Genomic DNA, 20,276 nt, shown 5'->3' with positions numbered 1-20,276 from the left:
CACAGCAATGGGAGATTGACCAGACCATCTGTTCTTCGTTTATTATTTATTGAGGGGTAAAAATTGGCCAGTACACCAGGAAGAACCCCCATCCCTCTTTCCTTCTTTTTGAAACAGTAGCTGCAAGATCTGTCATGTCCCCCAGAAAGGACAATTAATGCCTTGGCTTATGCCTTGTCCAAATGACCATTCCACTGACAATCCGTCTCTTCATCAACAGAGCACAGTGTGTGCTAGCCTTGCTTTTTATCCTCAAACCTCTGCACTGGAGTGGACACCATGAGCTTCAGTCTCAAAGAGGTGAGGGGCTACCTCTCAGTCACCACTGATAATCTAGAAGAAAACCTAGACGTTTTCCCTTCTGCAGTCATCAGCTTTCAGGGTTGTCAAATTGGACATTCTTCTTATTTAAGCCACAGCTACTTGACCTTAGGAGCATCACAGTTGAACCTTAATTTTTTTTATATAGAGCAGCATTCTTCAACATTAGACAGTGATCAGGAGTCCGTATCCTCCGTGAGTCTCTCTGCATCAGCCCTACAACAAACACACACACAAAGCCGACATAAACAGCTCATTGGCGGTGCCATAACTGCAGCTCCAGCTGCAATGAGCTAACTCGGCACAGGATGGAAACATCAATTCAGATATTAACCTGCCTTCCTCTTTTTGCTACCAGTTTGAATAAGCTCACACTTATTCACATTATACTTCACCTACCATTCATTTGCCCACTCATTCAACTTGTCCAAATCACACTGAAGCACCTCTGCATCATAGAACCGTAGAAAATAGGAACAGGAGTAGGTCACTCGCCCCTTAGAGCCTGCTGTACTATTCAGTATGATTGTGGCTGATTATCCAACTCAGTCCCCTGTTCCCATTTTCTCCCCATACACTTTGATCACTTTAGCTATAAAAAAAAGTAAATCTAGTACCTTTTTGAAAACATTCAATGATTTGACCTGAACTGCTTTCAATGGCAGAGAATCCCAGGCTCGCCACTCTCTGGTTGAAGACATTTCTCTATATCTCAGTCTTAACTTGCCCACCCAGTGTCCTTAGACTGTGACCCGTGGTTCTGGGATCTCCTGGGATCATCTGTGGGGAATTGCCCACATGCTCTCTGATTCTGATGTCCAAATTCCTTAAAAAATTCAAACGCTACTGCTTTCTTCCTAATGAGATACATTTGGATTGCCAACCATATCCTCCCCAGATTGTCCTGGAGTCTCTTGGGTGCTGGATTCAGAGCAAACAGCAGCGCTATCGCCTAACTACTCTGTGGATAGAGCTCTTTCTGGAGAGCAGTGGATTATGGGTATTGTAGCCGCCATTATGATTCAGTTCCCATGAGGATTGGCATAGGTCTAAACAGAATTTGTCCATTATCAACTTCGCATCAACCACCACTGGCTAATCCACGCTCCTCAACTTCCTGTGTGATGACCTCTATTTGCTTTCAGTAACCTACAACCTTCCCTCATCTCTCCTCCATCCTGACTCATTCTCTCCTATTCTCTACAGAGTTTCATTCTCCATCACACTTTCAAATCATTTCTTTCACACTCAGACTCCCTCTCACTTTCCTCACACACATTCTCCTTGACCCACTCCCTCTCAATATCCTTTTCTCTGTCTTGCCTCCCTTTTTCTCCACTCTATCTTTTCCTCCTCTCTCTGATTCTTTTTTCTTCCTCTTCTCATTTCTCTCTATGCTCCTCTTTTTCTCTCAATCCCCCCCTCCCACCACCATTCTCTCCCTTCACTCTTTCTCACTCCATCTCATTCATTCCTCCCCCTCCCTTTCCTTCTGACGACTGCTCTCTTGTCCTCGCACTCCTTCCCTCCCCATAAGAGTTCGGTTTCTGTCCCTATCGCGTCCAGGGTTTACTTCCTCCTGTAAAATGCGGGAATTCCCACAGATGCTGGAAACTGAGCTTTTCATTCATTAAGATGTTCTTATTGTTTATTAAAAAAAAGAAACGGCCACAAAGAAAGAGTATTTTTAATAATCACAAAGTGGAAATGACATTGAGCCAAACAGTGGACTCAGGCTGAGGTGGGGGAAGGGAAGCCGCCACAATCTCACGTCACTGCCCATACACTCAACATACCTGAGCAGGAACAAAGAAAAGAGACAGTAAAACCAAGGTATTGTCTTCTTTCTCTCTCTCTCTCTCTGTACTTTGTGAGATTTTATTTATATTTCCCATTTCGCAGCTGTTGAGTGGGAGCATTTCTGGCATTTAATGATTTATTCGGGTCTCGAGGAGTGTTTGCTTTATTGTTAATTGCTATGAAATAAATCCCAAATTGGCTCGACTCTCTATATTGCTGCCATAACTTACTGTCTCCCCTCCTGCTCTGCCAGGGAGCTGCTGACTTTAAAGCAAGCAGCGCCATCCACAGACAGCATCGAGCATTTCAACCACAGTACATTGAATTTATGCCAGAAAAAAAACTTGAAACAACCGAAAGAACTAGCTACCATCAGTTCTTAAGAGGGGGTCACTGGACCCAAAACCTTATTGCTGATTTCTCTCCACAGATGCTGTCAGACTTGCTGAGCTTTTCCAGCAATTTTTGCTTTTGTTCCAGAAAAACAGATCATTTGACCCAATTGATCTCGACACCATCTCCATATGAGCTTCTACCCACTTCATTTCATCACATTCTATTTGCATAACCTTTGATGCCTTTCCCCTATATGTGTCTATCTAGATTCCTGTTCTGAAACACGATTCCTGTTACACGATTTGCCTTACTCACTATCTGTGGCTGTGGATTCCACATTCTCAATATTCTCTAATTAAAAAAGACCTTCTGCTGAATTCTTTATTGGATTTGTTAGTGACCTGTCTTCCTTTATACTCTCCAGTTTTGGTCTGCACAAGTGGAAACTTTTTTTTTACTTCTGCTCTTTTAAACTAAATAGTGAGAAGAAGGGAACTGGAGGGGAGCTGTTGTAACTCAAAGGGAGTGCCACATGGATTAGTGCTGGGTCCTCTATTTTTCGTCATTTGTATAAATGATTTCGATCTGAGCTTAAGAGGTACAGTTAGTAAGTTTGCAGTTGACACCAAAATTGGAAAGAGTAGTGGACAGCGAAGAAGGTTACCTCGGATTACAACAGGATCTTGATCAGATGGGCCAATGGGCTGAGGAGTGGCAGATGGGGTTTAATTTAGATAAATGCGAGGTGCTGCATTTTGGGAAAGCAAATCTTAGCAGGACTTATACACTTAATGGTAAGGTCCTAGGGAGTATTGCTGAACAAAGAGACCTTGGAGTGCAAGTTTATAGTTCCTTGAAATTAGAGTCACAGGTAGATAGGATAGTGAAGAAGGTGTTTGGTATGCTTTCCTTTATTAGTCAGAGTACATAGAACATAGAACAATACAGCGCAGTACAGGCCCTTTGGCCCTCGATGTTGCGCCGATCCAAGCCCACCTAACCTATACTAACCCACTATCCTCCATATACCTATCCAATGCCCGCTTAAATGCCCATAAAGAGGGAGAGTCCACCACTGCTACTGGCAGGGCATTCCATGAACTTACAACTCGCTGAGTGAAGAACCTACCCCTAACTTCAGTCCTATATCTACCCCCCCCTTAATTTAAAGCTATGCCCCCTTGTAATACCCGACTCCATATGCGGGAAAAGGTTCACACTGTCAACCCTATCTAACCCCCTAATCATCTTGTACACCTCAATCAAGTCACCCCTAAACCTTCTTTTCTCTAATGAAAACAGCCCTAAGTGTCTCAGTCTTTCCTCATACGATCTTCCTTCCATACCAGGCAACATCCTGGTAAACCTCCTCTGCACCCGTTCCAGTGCCTCCACATCCTTCCTATAGTATGGCGACCAAAACTGCACACAATATTCCAGATGCGGCCGCACCAGAGTCTTATACAACTGCATCATGACCTCAGGACTCCGGAACTCAATTCCTCTACCAATAAAAGCCAGTACGCCATATGCCTTCCTCACCGCACTATTTACCTGGGTAATGAATACAGGAGTTGGGAGGTCATGTTGCGGCTGTACAGGACATTGGTTAGGCCACTGTTGGAATATTGCATTCAGTGTTGGTCTCCTTCCTATCAGAAGGATGTTGTGAAACTTGAAAGGGTTCAGAAAAGATTTACAAGGATATTGCCAGGGTTGGAGGATTTGAGCTATAGGGAGAGGATGAATAGATTAGAGCTGTTTTCCCTGGAGTGTCGGAGGTTGAGGGGTGACCTTATAGAGGTTTATAAAATTATGAGGGACATGAATAGTATAAATAGATAAGGTCTTTTCCCTGGGGTCAGGGAGTCCAGAACGAGAGGGCATAGGTTTAGGGTGAGAGGGGAAAAATATAAAGAGGTGTAGGGGGCAACTTTTTCATGCAGACGGTGGTGCATGTGTGGAATGAGCTGCCAGAGAAAGTGTGGAGGCTGATACAGTTGCGACATTTAAAAAGCATCTGGATAGGTATATGAATAGAACGGGTATATAGGGATATGTACCGGGTGCTGGCAGGTGGGACAAGATTGGGTTGGAATATCTGGTCGGCATGGATGAGTGGGACTGAAAGGTCTATTTCCATGCTGTACATCTCTATGACCCTATGAACTGGATAAAAGAGCAGAGTAGCAATTTAGCTCATAATAGCCAGAGTCTATCGGGAAAGAATGGATAGTGTAAAATTATAAATGCAGATAAGACCAGAGATTGCCAAAATGTTAAATAAACAGTGTTCAAGGCTCTGTATCTGAATTTGAACAGCCTTCATAACAAATGGATGAACTGTTAGAATGGATAAAATTAAGTATGTATGACCTGATAACTATGACATACGCTCCTGAATATTGAAGGGTTATTTCACATTTCAAACTTTCACATTAGAAAGTTGGAGGGAAAAAGGTGGGGTCGCTCTGTTCATTAAGATTGTCATTAATACAGTAGTGAGAGAAGACCTTTGCATCAAAGACATCAAATCAGTTTGGGTAGAGAAACAGGAAAGCTAAGTGGTGATGGCACAGGGTGGTATGGTGGTTCAGTGGTTAACAATGCTGCCTTATAGCCACAGGGACTCAGTTCAGTTCCAGCCTTGGGCGATTGTCCGTATGGAGTTTGCACATTCTCCCTGTGTCTGCAAAGGTTTGCTCCAGTTTCCTCCCACAGGCCAAAACTGCGCTATTATTTTCTATGTGCAGGTTAGGTGGATTGGGCATGCTAAATTGTCCATAGTGTCCAGGGATATGTAGGTTAGGTCAATTAGCTATGGGAGATGCAGAGCTGTAGGGATAGGCTGGGGGTATGCTCTTCGGAAGGTCGGTGTGGGCCTAATGGGCCAAATGGCCTGTTTCCACACTGTAGGGCTTCTTTGATGATGGGAGGTGATGTTATCACTCGATTGTTAATCCAGATTAACATTCTCGGGACCCAGGTTTAAATCCCACCATCACAGCAAATGGTGGAATTTGAATTCAAATCAAAAATCTGGAATTAAGAACCTACCGATGACAATGAAACCATTGCCGATTGTTGGAAAAACCCATCTGGTTCAGTAATGTCTTCAGAAAAGGAAATCTGCTGTCCTTACCCGGTCTGGCCTACATGTGACTCTCGACCCGCAGCGGTGTGGTTGACTCTTAATTGCTGTCTGAAATGGCCTAACAAGCCACTCAGTTCAGAGGCAGCTAGGGGCAGGCAATAAATGCTAGCCAGACCGTGATACCAACATCCATGAGCAAATAAAAGAAGGCTTGACAACTAATCCAGGCTGAGCAAAACTTCCATTAACTGCAAAGTAATAACGATGAAATAATCTAATGTTAATTGTGGAATAAATATTCAGGGCCACAGACTATGAGCAAGAGATACAGAGGAGAGGTAATGAAGAACCTAACTGAATTTATTAGAGGCTGACGGATAAATTTTCAACAGAAAAGGGAGTCCCAAGTTATGACGTATAGGTATGAATTATAACAGATATATCTCTAGAAGACAGAAAAGTGGAGCTGCGACCATAAGGAGATCAGCCAAGATGATAATGAGTGGCGGAGCGGGCACTCCCTCCTGTTCTGCTGTTTACGTGTTTATCGATGCAAAGGGGAGGCATGCCTGTGTGTTGTGTAGCAGCAGAATTTCAAAGGAAACTGGGCAGGCACTTGAGGAAAATAAACTTGCTAGGCTAAGGGGTTAGAGCCTGGGAAAGGGGCTGACTATGGCATGCTGTACAGAGAGCTGCCAGGGATTGTTGGAAAACACCATCTGGTTCACTAATGTCCTGCAGGGAAGGAAATCTGCCATCCTTACCTGGTCTGGCCTACATGTGACTCCAGACCCACAGACCCTCAACTGTCCTCTGAAATGGACTAGCAAGGCACTCAGTTAAAAGACAACTAGGGGCAATAAATGCTAGCCAGCCATAAATGAATAAAGTAAAATAAAATAAGTAAAGGTCACCAAGAGAGGTAGTTTATCAGCCCCCTATAGGGATAGCGTATACAGGAAGAAATAAATGGAGCATGCAAGAAATTTACCACAATAACCATGGGTGACTTCAATGTACATTTGATTGGGAAAATCAGATTAGCAAAGGTAGCCTGGAAAATTAGTTTATAGAGTACATTTTGGGAAGGTTTCTTAGAACAGTAGATTCTAAGGAGCATGCTTTTCTAGACTTGGTAATGAGGAATGAGACAGGCTTAACAAATAACTTCCTGGTAATGGAGCCTGTAGGTGTCAGTGATCATTACACAATAGAATTTCACATTCAGATTGAAGGGGAGCAGTGCGGGCCTAACACTAATATTTTAAAGCTGAGTAAAACTATGAAGAGAAAATTAGCTTAAGTGAACTGAGAGACTATATTCTGAAGTCGGAGAGTAGAGATGCAGTGGCAGGCTTTTTAAGGAGCTATTGATAACTCTCAGCAAAAATATATCCCAGTGAGAAATAAAGACTGCTTTTCAAAGGATACATGTCAGTGGATGAATTAAGGATTGTATCAACTTGAAAGAAACATGTACAAATGTGCAAAGATCAGTGATAGGTCAGAAGATTGGCAAAATTGATGGCATAGTAGACAGTGAAGAAGCTTTTTTAATACAACAAAGGAATCTTGATCAAATGGGTCAATGGACTGAAAAATGGCAAAATGGAGTTCAATCTGGATAAATGCAAGGTTTGCATTTTGGTCCAACAGACAGGGATAGGGCTTTGGGTAGTGTTGTAGAACAAAGGAACCTAGGAGTACACCTACATAATTCTTTGAAGTTTGTGTCACATATAGACAGGATGGTTAAAAAGGCATTTGGCACGCTTGCCTTCATTGCTCAGTCCTTTGAGTATAGAGTTAGGAAGTCACGTTGAGATTGCACAGGACATTGGTGAGGCCTCTTCTGGAGTACTGTGTCCAGTTCTGGTCGCCCAATTGTAGAAGGATATTATTAAGCTGGAGAGAGTTCAGAAGAGATTTGCCAGGATGTTGTCAGGTATGCAAGGTTTACGTTACAAAGAAAGGCTGGATTGGCTGGGACTTCTTTCACTGGAGCATAGGAGGTTGAGACGTGACCTAATAGAAGTTTATAAAATAATGAGAGGTATAGATAGAGTTAATAGTAGTTGTCTTTTCCCTAGGATGGGGGGGCTTCAAGGCTAAGGGACACATTTTTAAGGTGAGATGAGAGAAATTAAAAAAGACATAAGAGGCAAATGTTTTACACAGAAGGTGGTTCACATGTGAAATGACCTTTGAGTAAGTGGTGGACGTGGGTACAATTACAACGTTAACAAGACATTTGGACAGCTACATGAATAGGGAAGGCTTGGAGGGATATGAGCCTGGAGCAGGCAGGTGGGACTAGTTTAGTTTGGGTTATGTTTGGCATGGACTGGTTGGACTGAAGGGTCTATTTCTGTGCTGTATGACTCTATGACTAGCAAAGATTGACAAAAAACAGAAAGAAAGCAGAGTATGAGAGAAAATTAGCCAACAGTATAAAAACAGATAGTGAGAGTTTCTACAAATATTTTAATGGAAAATATCTGAAGCAAGTGATGGTGTTCAAGAGAAAGAGTGTGGGAATATGATCATGGAAAACAAGGAAAGAGTGGAGATATTGAACTGATATTTTGTGTCTGTCTTCATGTAGATGACTTACAAAACTTCCCAAAGATACTTGAAAATCATGATAAAAATGGAAGGGACAAAGGAATAACAATCGCCATCAGCACAGAAAAGAGGTTGGAAAACTTTTTAGACCAAAAGGCTAACAAATTGCCAAGATCAGGTGGCTTCTATCTTAGAGTCATAAAAGAAGTGGTTACAGAGACAGAATATTCATTGGTCATAATCTTCTAAAATGCCTTCGATTCTGGAATTAGAATTAGAATTAGATTAGAAAATAGCAATAGAAGACATTTTTTCAACAAAGTTAGCCTGTCATCTGTTATTTAGATGATGTTCAGGCAAAGCTGACATGAATGTGTAAGGGAAGTTGAGTTTTAACAAATTTATTGATGTGTTTTGAGGAAGTAAGAAGAAAGCTGGATAAGGTGGTAGTGGAGGAATCAGATTTGTGTACAGCGATTTCCAAAAGGCAGTTGGTGAGGTGCTTCATCAAAGACAATGACTCATAGTGTAGGGCTCAGCTTATCAGCAGAGGTAAAGGATTGGTTAGCTCTCAGGAAGGAGACGGTGCGGATAAATGGGGAGTATTCGAGTTGGTTGTAATTGGTTCAGTGTCCAAGGATCGGTGCTGGTACCTCAGAGAGTTACAATCTACATCAATGATGAAGAGACCCAATGTATAGATGCAAAACTTGCTGATGACATCAAGGTAGGTAGTGAAGTAGGTCATCAAGAGGAAGATGGAGTATTATGTTGGAAAAGGGATTGAAAGTTTAATGGAGATATGCAGGAATGTAGAGCTGAGGTTAAAGTTAGATCAGCCATGATCTTATTGAATGGCAGTGTAGACTCGACGGGCCACATAGCTTCCTCTTGTTCCTTGTTCATATGATCAGCCATGATTATACTGAATGACCTGCTCTTGCTCCTATTTTCTACATTTTCTTTGTTTCTAAATGTGAATGATCCATTTTGTCAGAAGGGATAGAAAAACAATATCCTGTTTAAATGGATACATGGATCAGACAAGGTAGTAATGTTAGCATTTATAACAAAGGTAATGGGATGTAAGAGTGACAACACTTTCCTGCAGCCGTACAAGGCCTTGGTGTGACCCTGTCTGGAGTACTGCGTATTGCTTTGTTGTTTTTATTTGAACAAAAATGTGTAACTGCTTTCAAAGCAGTTCATAAAACCTTCATTTGACTCATTCCTGAGATGAATTGTTTATCTCTTAAAGAGAGTATAAGCAGGTTGACGATCTGTGTCCATTGGACGTGAGATGAAAAAGAGGTGATCCAATTGAAACACAAAAGGCCCAGAGGGAACTCAACAGGAAGGATGTTTCCTTTTGTGGGGAACACAGTTTAAGATGAAGAGGTTTCCTCTTTAATTTGGAGGTGCTGGTGTTGGACTGGGGTGTATAAAGTTAAAAGTCACACAACACCAGATTATAGGAGAAAGTGAGGACTGCAGATGCTGGAGATCAGAGTCGAGAGTGTGGTGCTGGAAAAGCGCAGCAGGTCAGGCAGCATCCGAGGAGCAGGAGATTCGACGTTTCGGGCAGAAACCCTTCATCAGCCCTTTCCCTTTCCTGATGAAGAGCTTATGCCCGAAACATTGATTCTCCTGCTCCTTGGATGTTGCCTGACATGTTGTGCTTTTCCAGCACCACACTCTCAACACCAGGTTGTAATCCAACAGGTTTATTTGGAAGCACCAGCTTTTGGAACACTGCTGCTTCACAACCACCTGATGAAGGAGCAGCACTCCAAAGCTAGTGCTTCCAAATAAACCTGTTGGACCTGGCGTTGTGTGATTTTTATCTTTCCTCTTTAAAACAGAGATGAAGAGCATTTTTTTTCTGTGAGGGCTGTTAGTCTGTGAAATTTGCTTCAGTAAGCACTGGAAACAGGATCATTGAATTTATTCAGGATGGAGTCAGAGAAATGGACAAGGGAGTCAAAGGTTGGTGGGGGATTGCAGACAGGAAAATGGAGGTGAGACCAAAACCACATCAGCCATCTTACTGAATGGTGCCGTGGGCTTATGGGGCCTATTCCTGTGCCTCATTCCTGTGGAACATTTGAACCTTTTTATTTGAAAAAGGAACATCAGTCTGTTCAGCCTTTCCTCAGATTGTATTGACAGCCTCTCAGTTCTGGTAGCATCCTTATCAATCTGTTTTTGCACCTTCTCCGGTGCCTATCTTTTTACGAAATGTAGTGACTAGTATTGGAGTCATGCACAGTACTCCAAGTGTGATATCAAAACTATCACAGAGCCAAGAACAAGCAAAAAAGGATTGGAGAAGCTGGGACTGTATGGGGGAAATGGAGGCGAGTGGCATATGGTGACTTACTCTTCGGTAGAGCCATCACAGACACAATAGGCCGAATGGCCTCCCTTTGTACTGTGACCATTTTATCATTCTAGAAATTTGCATCTAAGCTGGTGCGTTATCCAGTTTTCAGGATACCACAGTGTTGGTGCTGGGTATGGCACAATCCGAACCTTCATGTCCACTCATTTGAGCCCATTGCAGACAGAGATGAGAGGGACCTGAACCACAGTGCATTGCTACTTTCTCTTGTTGTTATTCCCAGAGTCACTTCTTTGTTTTAAACCACTTTCCACGGTCTCATGGCCGACAGTGAAAACTGTACGTTTGAAAGTATTTGTATGCCACCAGCATCATCGAAGGGAAAATAACCGAATCTAAAATCAAATTTGGTGTCAACATTACAGTTTTATCTCGGTTAGGAATTGAAGTGATGTAGAAGCATATCGATGTTCTGGCAATATGGTATGTTCACTTTGGCGAGAGACTAATTGTGGAATTCCCAATCTAATGTTCCATGCAGCCCTGTAACTGATAATATTTAGAGATGGATCATCTCTGAAGCCAGCTCTCTGTATCATCTCACACCGTGTTATATTCCCAATCATCTGTCTATGACACTGTTGGAAGGAGACTTAATTCCAACGATGTGCTTATCACCGGCAGGTCACACTGTGCTCTGCTCCTGTCAAGTAAATCGGTTCAGTGTGAGTTCACACTGTCAACTCCAGGTAAATTGCAGACCAGATTGAAGAGTAGAATTTCATTGTTTCTGATCCCTTTTTCCTGTTCACTGCCATCCTGTGCAATTGCCTGATGCACTCAGACAGAACAAAGCCGCAGCCTGACACTTGCAAAGAAATCAGTTCCAGCAAATACCCCAAAGAGTTGCCTTCATCGGCCCCTTTAGTTATCAGCACTATGGGATGCACGCTCCCTGACTGCACACAACTGCCGGTCACACTGAGATAATACAGCTTGCATTTATCTAATGCACACAACATAACAAAATGGCCGAAATACTTCTCATAGTCAAACCAAAAGGCTGGTAAGAGAGAGATGGAAGGTGCAGGAGAAGATTTAGGACAGAGAGACAATGGGAGCAGGAGAGATGGAGGGAGTGGGAGGAGCAAGGAGAGATGGAAGGAACGGGAGGAGTAAGGAGGGATGGAAGGAACGGGAGGAGTAAGGAGGGATGGAAGAAACGGGAGGAGTAAGGAGAGATGGAGGGAATGGAGGAGTAAAGAGAGATTGAGGGTGTGGAGGATTGATAGACTGGAGATAACAAGGAGAAAGTGAGGTCTGCAGATGCTGGAGATCAGAGCTGGAAATGTGTTGCTGGAAAAGCGCAGCAGGTCAGGCAGCATCCAGGGAACAGGAGAATCGACGTTTCGGGCATAAGCCCTTCTTCAGGAATTCCTGAAGAAGGGCTTATGCCCGAAACGTCGATTCTCCTGTTCCCTGGATGCTGCCTGACCTGCTGCGCTTTTCCAGCAACACATTTCCAGCTGGAGATAACAAGGAGTAAGATGAGAGGAAGTGGAGTGAATTCAGGAGATGTAGAGCTTATTTATTGTAGGACATGGAATTTGAAGCTCGAACTAGGGTTGAACACATTACAATTGGATCGCAGCATTGACACACAGTGGAAAATGTGTTTCAGCCACGATTCCACCATTCAAGTTCCTCTGGTCTCAGACATGACCCAAGCTCTCTCCATTAAAGACAATATTAATCTGCTCCGACAGCCCTTCTGGAACCTGGATATTCTGTGGGAACAGGAGAGTGTTTTAATGCAGCAGAACTATGGAATCTCTTACACAGCATTGTAAGGAATTTACTGCCTAGCAACAGGGAAACGTCTATGCTCCATATGTGCCTCCCCTCACTCCTTTTATTTCAAACTCATCTGGCATGTCCTTCTGTTCCTTCCTCCTTCATTTGTTTAACTAGCTTTCCTTAAACACATTGATCTCACCCATTCCCTCTGGTAGTCTAGTCCACATTTCCAATTTCTCCCAAATTTCCTGTTATATTTATTAGTAACTACACTGTAATTACAGCCTCACCCTATGATCTACCAACGATCATCTACCATCTAACCTGATAAACCATAAAGACCTCAATACAAGTCACCCATTCCTGTGTCTTCCCAGCCTGATCCATCTTTCCTGAAGAGTTCAACTTCTCAGTTCCAGTATCTTAATTGTGAATCTTACTTCAGCACCATCCTCACAGCCTGTACATCATTTGTGTGATATAGAGCCCAAAACAGTACACTCAGTGCTGACCCTCTGACAGGACAGCATTCTCTCAGTATTGACCCTCTGACAGTGCAACACCCTCTCAATACCGAATACAAGAACAAAGAACAAAGAAAATTTACAGCCCAGGAACAGGCCCCTCGGCCCTCCAAGCCAGAGCCGATCCAAATCTACTGTCTAAACCTGCTGCTCAATTCCTAAGCATTTGTATCCCTCTGCTCCCCACCTAGTCATGCATCTGTCCAGACGCATCTTAAATGAATCCACCGTGCTTGCCTCTACCACCCCTGCTGGCAACGCGTTCCAGACACCCACCACCCTCTGTGTGAAGTACTTGCCGCATGTATCCCCCTTAAACTTTTCACCTCTCACCTTGAAAGCATGACCTCTCGCTACTGAATTCTTCACCCTGGGAAAAAGCTTATCTCTATCCACCCTGTCTATACCCTTCATGATTTTGTAAACCTCAATCAGGTCCCCCATCAATCTCCTTTTTTCTAATGAAAACAAACCTAACCTACTCAACCTCTCTTCATAACTAGCACCTTCCATACCAGGCAACATCCTCATAAACCTTCTCTGCACCCTCTCCAAAGCGTCCACATCCTTTTGGTAATGTGGTGACCAGAACTGTACACAGTATTCTAAATGCGGCCGAACCAATGTCTTGTACACTTTTAACATGACCTGCCAGCTCTTATACTCAATACCCCGTCCAATGAAGGCAAGCATACTATATGCCTTCTTGACCACTCTACCCACCTGAGCAGCAACCTTCAGGGTACAATGCACCTGCACTCCCAGATCTCTCTGCTCATCAACTTTTCCCAAGGCTCTTCCGTTCATTGTATAATTCGCTCTAGAATTAGACTTGCCTAAATGCATCACCTCACATTTGTCTGGATTGAAGTCCATTTGCCACGTCTCCGCACAACTCTCCAGTCTATTGATATTCTCCTATATTCTTTGACAGTCCCTTATGGTTTCTGCTACTCACCACTCACTCTGATCTTGTGACAGAGCTGCACTCCCTCAGTACTGATCATCTAACAGAGCAGCACACCCTCAGTACTGACCCTATGACAGAGCAGCATTCCCTCAGTACTGATACTGTGACATTGCAGCGCACCCTCAGTAATGTACCTGGATTCCACTCTAGATTTTGTATTCAAGAAGAAACAGTGGTTTGTGTTTGTACATTCCACAATCTCAGCATGTCCTAATGTGTACTAAAGCAAATAAAGTGTTTTTTTCAATGTAGAATGAATGAAGGAGACAAGGCAACTAGCTTGTACAGCAGTGAGATCAATGATCAGCGAAATTGTTTGAAAGTGGATATCCAACTAAGAACACTACACAAAACTCTGATGGTCTTCCAATTTCGGGATCTTTTTTGGCAAAGCTGAGAGAGCAGATGGAGCAGACGCAGAGAATGCTGGAGAGATACAGTAACTCTGGCAGCATCTGCACACAGAGAAACTGAGTTTACAGAGTCTCAACTCTGGTATGACTCTTAAAGATCAAAACAACTGTGGATGTCAACCAGAAGCAAAAACAGAAGTTGGAAAATCTCAGCAGGTCTGGCAGCATCTGTGAAAAGAAATCAGAGTTAAATTTTGGGTCCAATGACCCTTCCTCAGAACTGATGGTAGCTAGGAAAATGTTGGTTTATATGCAGGAGATAGGGTGGGGGAGGGAGTAAGGAATAAACAATAGGGTGGGGGACAGAGGCAAAAGAGAGAGAAGAACAGTTGGACAGACAACGGAGTGGACAGTCACCTGGCTGGGAGGGTGAATAGCTGTTAATGGAGATTGTTAGTGGCTAACAATAGGTAGTAATGTAATGGCAGACTGTGATAACAAGGCCTGGTGTGTGTGGTCGGGGGCTGGGACATGGGGTGTTCAGGAATAAAGTTATTGAACCTGATATTGAGTCCAGAGAGCTGCAGGGTTCTCAAAATGAGGTGTTGTTCTTCCAGCTTGTGCTGAGCTTCACTGGTGTGACTCTTCTTCAGAAGTGTCCACAGTTTAAGGTCTCATCTGAAAGGCAGCAGCTCAGACAGTGTGGCATTCCGTCAGGATTGGATGGAAGCCAATGCTGGATGGAGCTCTGTACCAGTTTGGAGTCTGAGCTCGGACCTCTGGAATGGGACTTGAGTCTGGCAGCTTCTGACTTGAGATGTTCCAGTTCTGCCAGTCGGGAGCCTCTGTGCCGTGTGGGGTTTGGACACTGTGCCGTGTGGGGTTTGGACACTGTGCCGTGTGGGGTTTGGACACTGTGCCGTGTGGGGTTTGAACACTGTGCCGTGTGGGGTTTGGACACTGTGCCGTGTGGGGTTTGGACACTGCGCCGTGTGGGGTTTGAACACTGTGCCGTGTGGGGTTTGAACACTGTGCCGTGTGGGGTTTGAACACTGTGCCGTGTGGGGTTTGAACACTGTGCCGTGTGGGGTTTGGACACTGTGCCGTGTGGGGTTTGGACACTGTGCCGTGTGGGGTTTGGACACTGTGCCGTGTGGGGTTTGGACACTGTGCCGTGTGGGGTTTGGACACTGTGCCGTGTGGGGTTTGAACACTGTGCCGTGTGGGGTTTGAACACTGTGCCGTGTGGGGTTTGGACACTGTGCCGTGTGGGGTTTGAACACTGTGCACTCGTTAGTCTGACGTGCTTCTGTTTTCTCATTCAGGGGAAGCTGGTGGAGGTACAGCCCACAGTCACAGGAGGCTCATACACAGACCACAGCTGCCAACAGGAGAGAGTGTGTAAAAGTCAGCTGGAGGAACACTGTCTCCCTCCGAGGCAGTGATGAAGCAACAATGAGCCCGAGCTCTGAGGATACATCAGAAGGAGCGAGGCTCTTTCAACAGGAGGAAAGGTGTCAAGATAAACGTGAGCCATCCAGTTCAGTTGGGCACGCAGTTTGGCTTGACTTTGACATTTGCTCAGCTCCTGTTTGATGGTGCTGTGCAGGTCAAACAGTTCCGAGAATTTCAGCATTCCTGTATCAGGGAATCCACAAACCTGGAAATAACCAAAGTCTTTATTTTTAATTTGAGGGGAACTCTGGGTGGGTCAACACTCAAAATAACTTGCAATAAAATGTGAATAAATCAGTCTAGTCTGGGCTCCTTCTGACTTCGCTATTCTTGTTCCACTGAGATATCTGGAGCTTTGAGATTGTTTTGTCACAGCAGTTGGCATGAAACCCTCGAACTCTGGCACCTCAAGGAGAGGCAGTGGTTTAGTTTTCATGTCACTCGATGAGTAATCCAGGACCTGAGGATAATGTTCCAGGGACAGGTTTTTGAGCCCCATCGTGACATGAATAAAATCAGCGGGAAGAAGCTGGGCTCATGGAGACCACATAACCACTAAAATAAAACAGAGAACTCTGGATGCTGCACATACTGAGAGAGTTCCTCCAGCAGTTCCTGTTAATTGTTGTCAAAACCCATGTCATCGAGGCGTGAAATGTTAGCTTGCTCCCTCTCCATGGATGCTGCCTGACCCGCTGTGATCTCCAGCATTTCAGTTCATCGACTTCACTTACCCGGTCTGGCCTCGTGTGACTGCAGACCTATGGCAATGTGATTAACTCTTAACTACCCTCTGGGCAAATTGGGATGGGCAATAAATGCAGGCTGAGCCATGGACACCGACATCCGGAGTAATAATGAGAAAAGCTACTCACACACACCTCCTGTTTCTTCAAACTCCTTCAGAACTTGCTGTTCAAACTTTGTTCCTCGAGCCCAACCTTTATATATTTCAGAGTTAATGTCTTCAGTTACTGCCTGTAGCTCCTCATTCTCACCACTCCCTGGGAATGACATTTCCCCTGAATTCCTGATGGGATTTTGTTCGGTGAAAGAGAAACAGAGTTTCTCTTAATGTTTGAAACTTCAGTCTGGAGGGAAGTTGTATCAAACACGAAATGTTAACTCTGTTTCTATCTTCATTGATATTGCTAGACCTACTGAGTTTCTCACAGTGTTCTTTGCGTTTGTTTCAGATTTCCAGCATCTGCAGGATTTTAGTTTTATTGGGTTTATTCCTGACAGTCTTATCTCAATGGATGCTAGTTTTTCTCTTGCTCATCGTTGTTAGGTCTTCAGCTGCCTCAATCCTATTCTCTGGACGTCCTCACTAACCCTCTCCAATTCTATGCCCTCTGAAATATCTGCACAGACACCGTTATCCCGTCACCACGTCAGCCTTTATTTACACGTGCACAGTACATGGACTCTGACCAGCCAGCTCAGAGCCAGTCCCTAGAGTGAGAAAACTCCTGTTTATATCTATCAGCCAGGGCTCCCTGATTTGCCCCAATCAGGGATCTCATACACAATAAGACACACCTGACCAAGCTTGCTCCAATCACTACATCCCTCCTCCCACTGAAATCCCCTCACACCACCCTCCAGCTTCCCCCTCCCCATAACATCCCCACCCCAGGAGGCCTGATACAGAAGGAGAGGAGGAATAGGGAGGTATTCAGGGATATACTGTTAGGGAAGGGGCTTAAAGAGGTACATTGTTTCTGCACTGCAAAGACAGTAGGATAGAGATATACACAAAGGTGTGTACTCTAAGGAGAAGGGGATGGTAATGTCAACAGGTCTATATACTCTTTGGAAGTGGGAATAGAGAGGTATATAGGCTGTGTACCATAAGGAGAGGGGGTTAGAGAAGTATATAGGCTGTGTACCTTACGGAAAGGGGGATAGAGAGGTATGTAGAGTGTACCATATGGAGAGGGGGATGGACAGGCAATATAGGGTGTGTACCATAGGAAGAGGGACTTAGAGAGGTATATAGGGTGTGTATTGTAAGGCGAGGGGGATAGAGAGGTATATAGAGGTGTAAATGGTATGGGGATGTACATAAGGTTGTTAAAGAGCTCAGAGCTGTACAGTCACTGCTAATCTCTTAACAATCCCTCAACGAGTAACAATCAATGGATTAATTTATCCCATCAAGCATGGACTTTGAGAAACTGCAGCCAGTCAGTAAGTGTGAAAATGACCAGCATTCCAATATCAATCTCCCTCTACATGTTCTATCTGTGAAAAATATTCAGATGAGTTGCCATTTAACATCATGTAGTTTGACAGTGATGCTGAATGGTTCTGTCAACACAACAGCAGAAAGCCAATAACAATTGCTTTCTATCTCCAGCCTCTGTCCTTGTGAATCAGGAACATTTTACTGCTTGTTAATTTCCAGAGTTATTGAAGCTTTTCAGGCTGTGAATATCACAAACATGCTTGAAAATGTTTGAGGTCAGGTTTTTAACTCTTTCTACATTAGAGCGTTAGATATCATATACGGTCACAAGATTTTGTGGACCGTGTCAGCTGGAATTCAGTGGGGTAGCAATGAAGTCTAAAGGTCATGGGTTCAGGTCCCACACTCGGACCTGAGCACGTTGCAAGGCTATCTGTCCCAGTGCAGCTCCAAGGGAGTGCTACATTGTCAGGGGTGCCATCTCTTGGCTTGAGAGTTTAAATGGAAGCCTTGACTGTAAAAGATTCCATGGCACTATCTCAAAAGAAGGGCAGGGGAGTCTACTGTATTGCCCTGGCCAATATTTATCCCTCAATCAACATCACTAAAGTAGATGATCACATTGTAGCTTGTGGGAGCTTGCTGTGTATGTGTTCCCTGCTCTGTTTTCTATTATTAAAGCGATAACTACACTTCAGAACAAAGTACATGATAGTGCTCAGTGCATCCTGAGGTTGTGAAAGGTGACCTAAAGACACCATATTTTTACACCAACTGGATGCTGCATCCCTCTCAAGGAGGACAGTATAGTAATTCCTTTAGTAAAGGTGACATACTCCAGTAGATGCTGGAAATCTGGCACTGCTACCTCACAGCGCCAGAGACCCGGGTTCAATTCCTGCCTCAGGCGACTGACTGTGTGGAGTTTGCACGTTCTACCCGTGTCTGCGTGGGTTTCCTCCGGGTGCTCCGGTTTCCTCCCACAGTCCAAAGATGTGCAGGCCAGGTGAATTGGCCACGCTAAATTGCCCGTAGTGTTAGGTAAGGGATAAAGGTAGGGGTATGGGTGGGTTGCGCTTTGGCGGGGCGGTGTGGACTTGTTGGGCCGAATGGCCTGTTTCCACGCTGTAAGTAATCTAATCTAATCTAAAAAAAACAAAGTGCTGGAGAAACTCAGCAGGTCTGGCAACAATTGTGCAGAGAAACAGAGTTAACATTTTGAGTCTAATGTAGATTGAAGAAGTTCCACAGAGTTTTTAATCAGACTCGAAACATTGCCTCTGCCTTTCTCTCTGCACATATACTGCCAGACCTGCTGAGTTTCTCCAGCAATTTTTAATTGTTATATCTTTGTTGTCTACGGTGAATTCTGTTTCTTGTAATTCATATAAAATGGCTGATTTTAAATCATTCTTTGCTGCTGCAGAAGCGTTTGGTTATGTTCAATTTTCCTTTCTCTTTCTTTTGGTTTTGTATTGATTTGTTTATCATCTTGTCCTTCATTCCCCTGAAGTACAGCAAGCCTCTTCAACACTGGTTGGATCTTTTACACTCAGAACATCCAGGACACCTTTCAAACTTGCTCAAATTGCCACAGCCTCAACAAAACAACACTCACAAAATTTGACACCATCAAGGACAGAGCAGCCTGCTTGATCAGCAATGCATCCACCACCTTCAGCATTCACTCCCTCCACCACCAGCACACAGTGATCAGCCATGTGTATCATCTACAAAGGCACTGCAACAACCCACCAAGGCTCCTTTCAACAGCACTTACCAACCCCACCAGCTCCACTATTCAGAAGGACAAGGGCAGCAGGTGCATGGGAACACCACTGCCAATGTGACAATAAATACTGGCCCAGCCAGTAACACTCATGTCCCATGAATTAACAAGAAAATACACAGAAAGATCATAAAAATGAAACATAATTCTTCTAATTCCTTCATAACTTTTATCTTGAGTTGCTCAAAGTAGTGTCTTGGACATTAATCATTAATCACGAGTGACTCCAGGATAATCATTGAGTAATCACAACTGCAGGAACACGTGTGAGTGTGTAAAGAACACTGCAACAATGATTAATTGTTAATTGCATAAATTCGACATTAAATGTCTACATATAGATGACGCTTCTTCGATAATGGCATGTACATATAAAATGATGTTCAAAGGGCCTTTGACCAGTGGTGTTTCACAGGAATCGGTGCTTGGTCCACTATTGTTTATTCAGCTGTGGGATGAGGGCATTCCCAGCTAAGCCAGCATTAATTGCTCGTTCCTGATCATCCAGAGGGCAGTTATGAGCCAACTATGTTGCTGTGGGTCTGGAGTCACATGTAGGCCAGACCAGGCCTTTCCTAAAAGACATTAATGAACCAGATGTTTATTTTCCTGAAAAATTGACACATGGTCATCATTGGATTCTCAATTCTGGATTTTTAAAAAATTCAAATTCCACCATCTGCCTTCGCAGGATTCAAACCCAGGTCCCTGAATTAACAATCTAGCAATAATAACACTAG

The 20,276-nt window shown here is 43.9% G+C and overlaps 1 protein-coding gene across 5 annotated transcripts in view; it reads left to right on the top strand.

The window, feature by feature from the left end:
• Window positions 1-15,854, top strand: part of dph1 (diphthamide biosynthesis 1) — a 613,903-nt gene extending 598,049 nt beyond the window's left edge. For 3 of the 5 annotated variants that reach the window (XM_087977226.1, XM_087977225.1, XM_087977229.1), the window contains 2 exons: window positions 14,719-14,955; window positions 15,427-15,854. In XM_087977226.1, coding sequence (XP_087833352.1) covers window positions 14,719-14,955; window positions 15,427-15,546 — 357 coding nt within the window. In that variant the 3' untranslated portion in view covers window positions 15,547-15,854. The remainder of the gene's footprint in view (window positions 1-14,718; window positions 14,956-15,426) is intronic. The other 2 variants (XM_087977228.1, XM_087977227.1) reach the window with 1 other exon arrangement.
• The last annotated feature ends 4,422 nt before the right edge of the window (window positions 15,855-20,276 follow it).

The sequence above is a fragment of the Chiloscyllium plagiosum genome, unplaced genomic scaffold, assembly GCF_037043375.1.
Source record: "Chiloscyllium plagiosum isolate Xiang-an unplaced genomic scaffold, Cpla_swu_hap1 HiC_scaffold_31, whole genome shotgun sequence".
Classification (NCBI taxonomy): Eukaryota; Metazoa; Chordata; class Chondrichthyes; order Orectolobiformes; family Hemiscylliidae; genus Chiloscyllium; species Chiloscyllium plagiosum.
The sequence above is the reverse complement of the archived record's forward strand: the minus strand, read 5'-3'. Positions and strand labels throughout refer to the sequence as shown.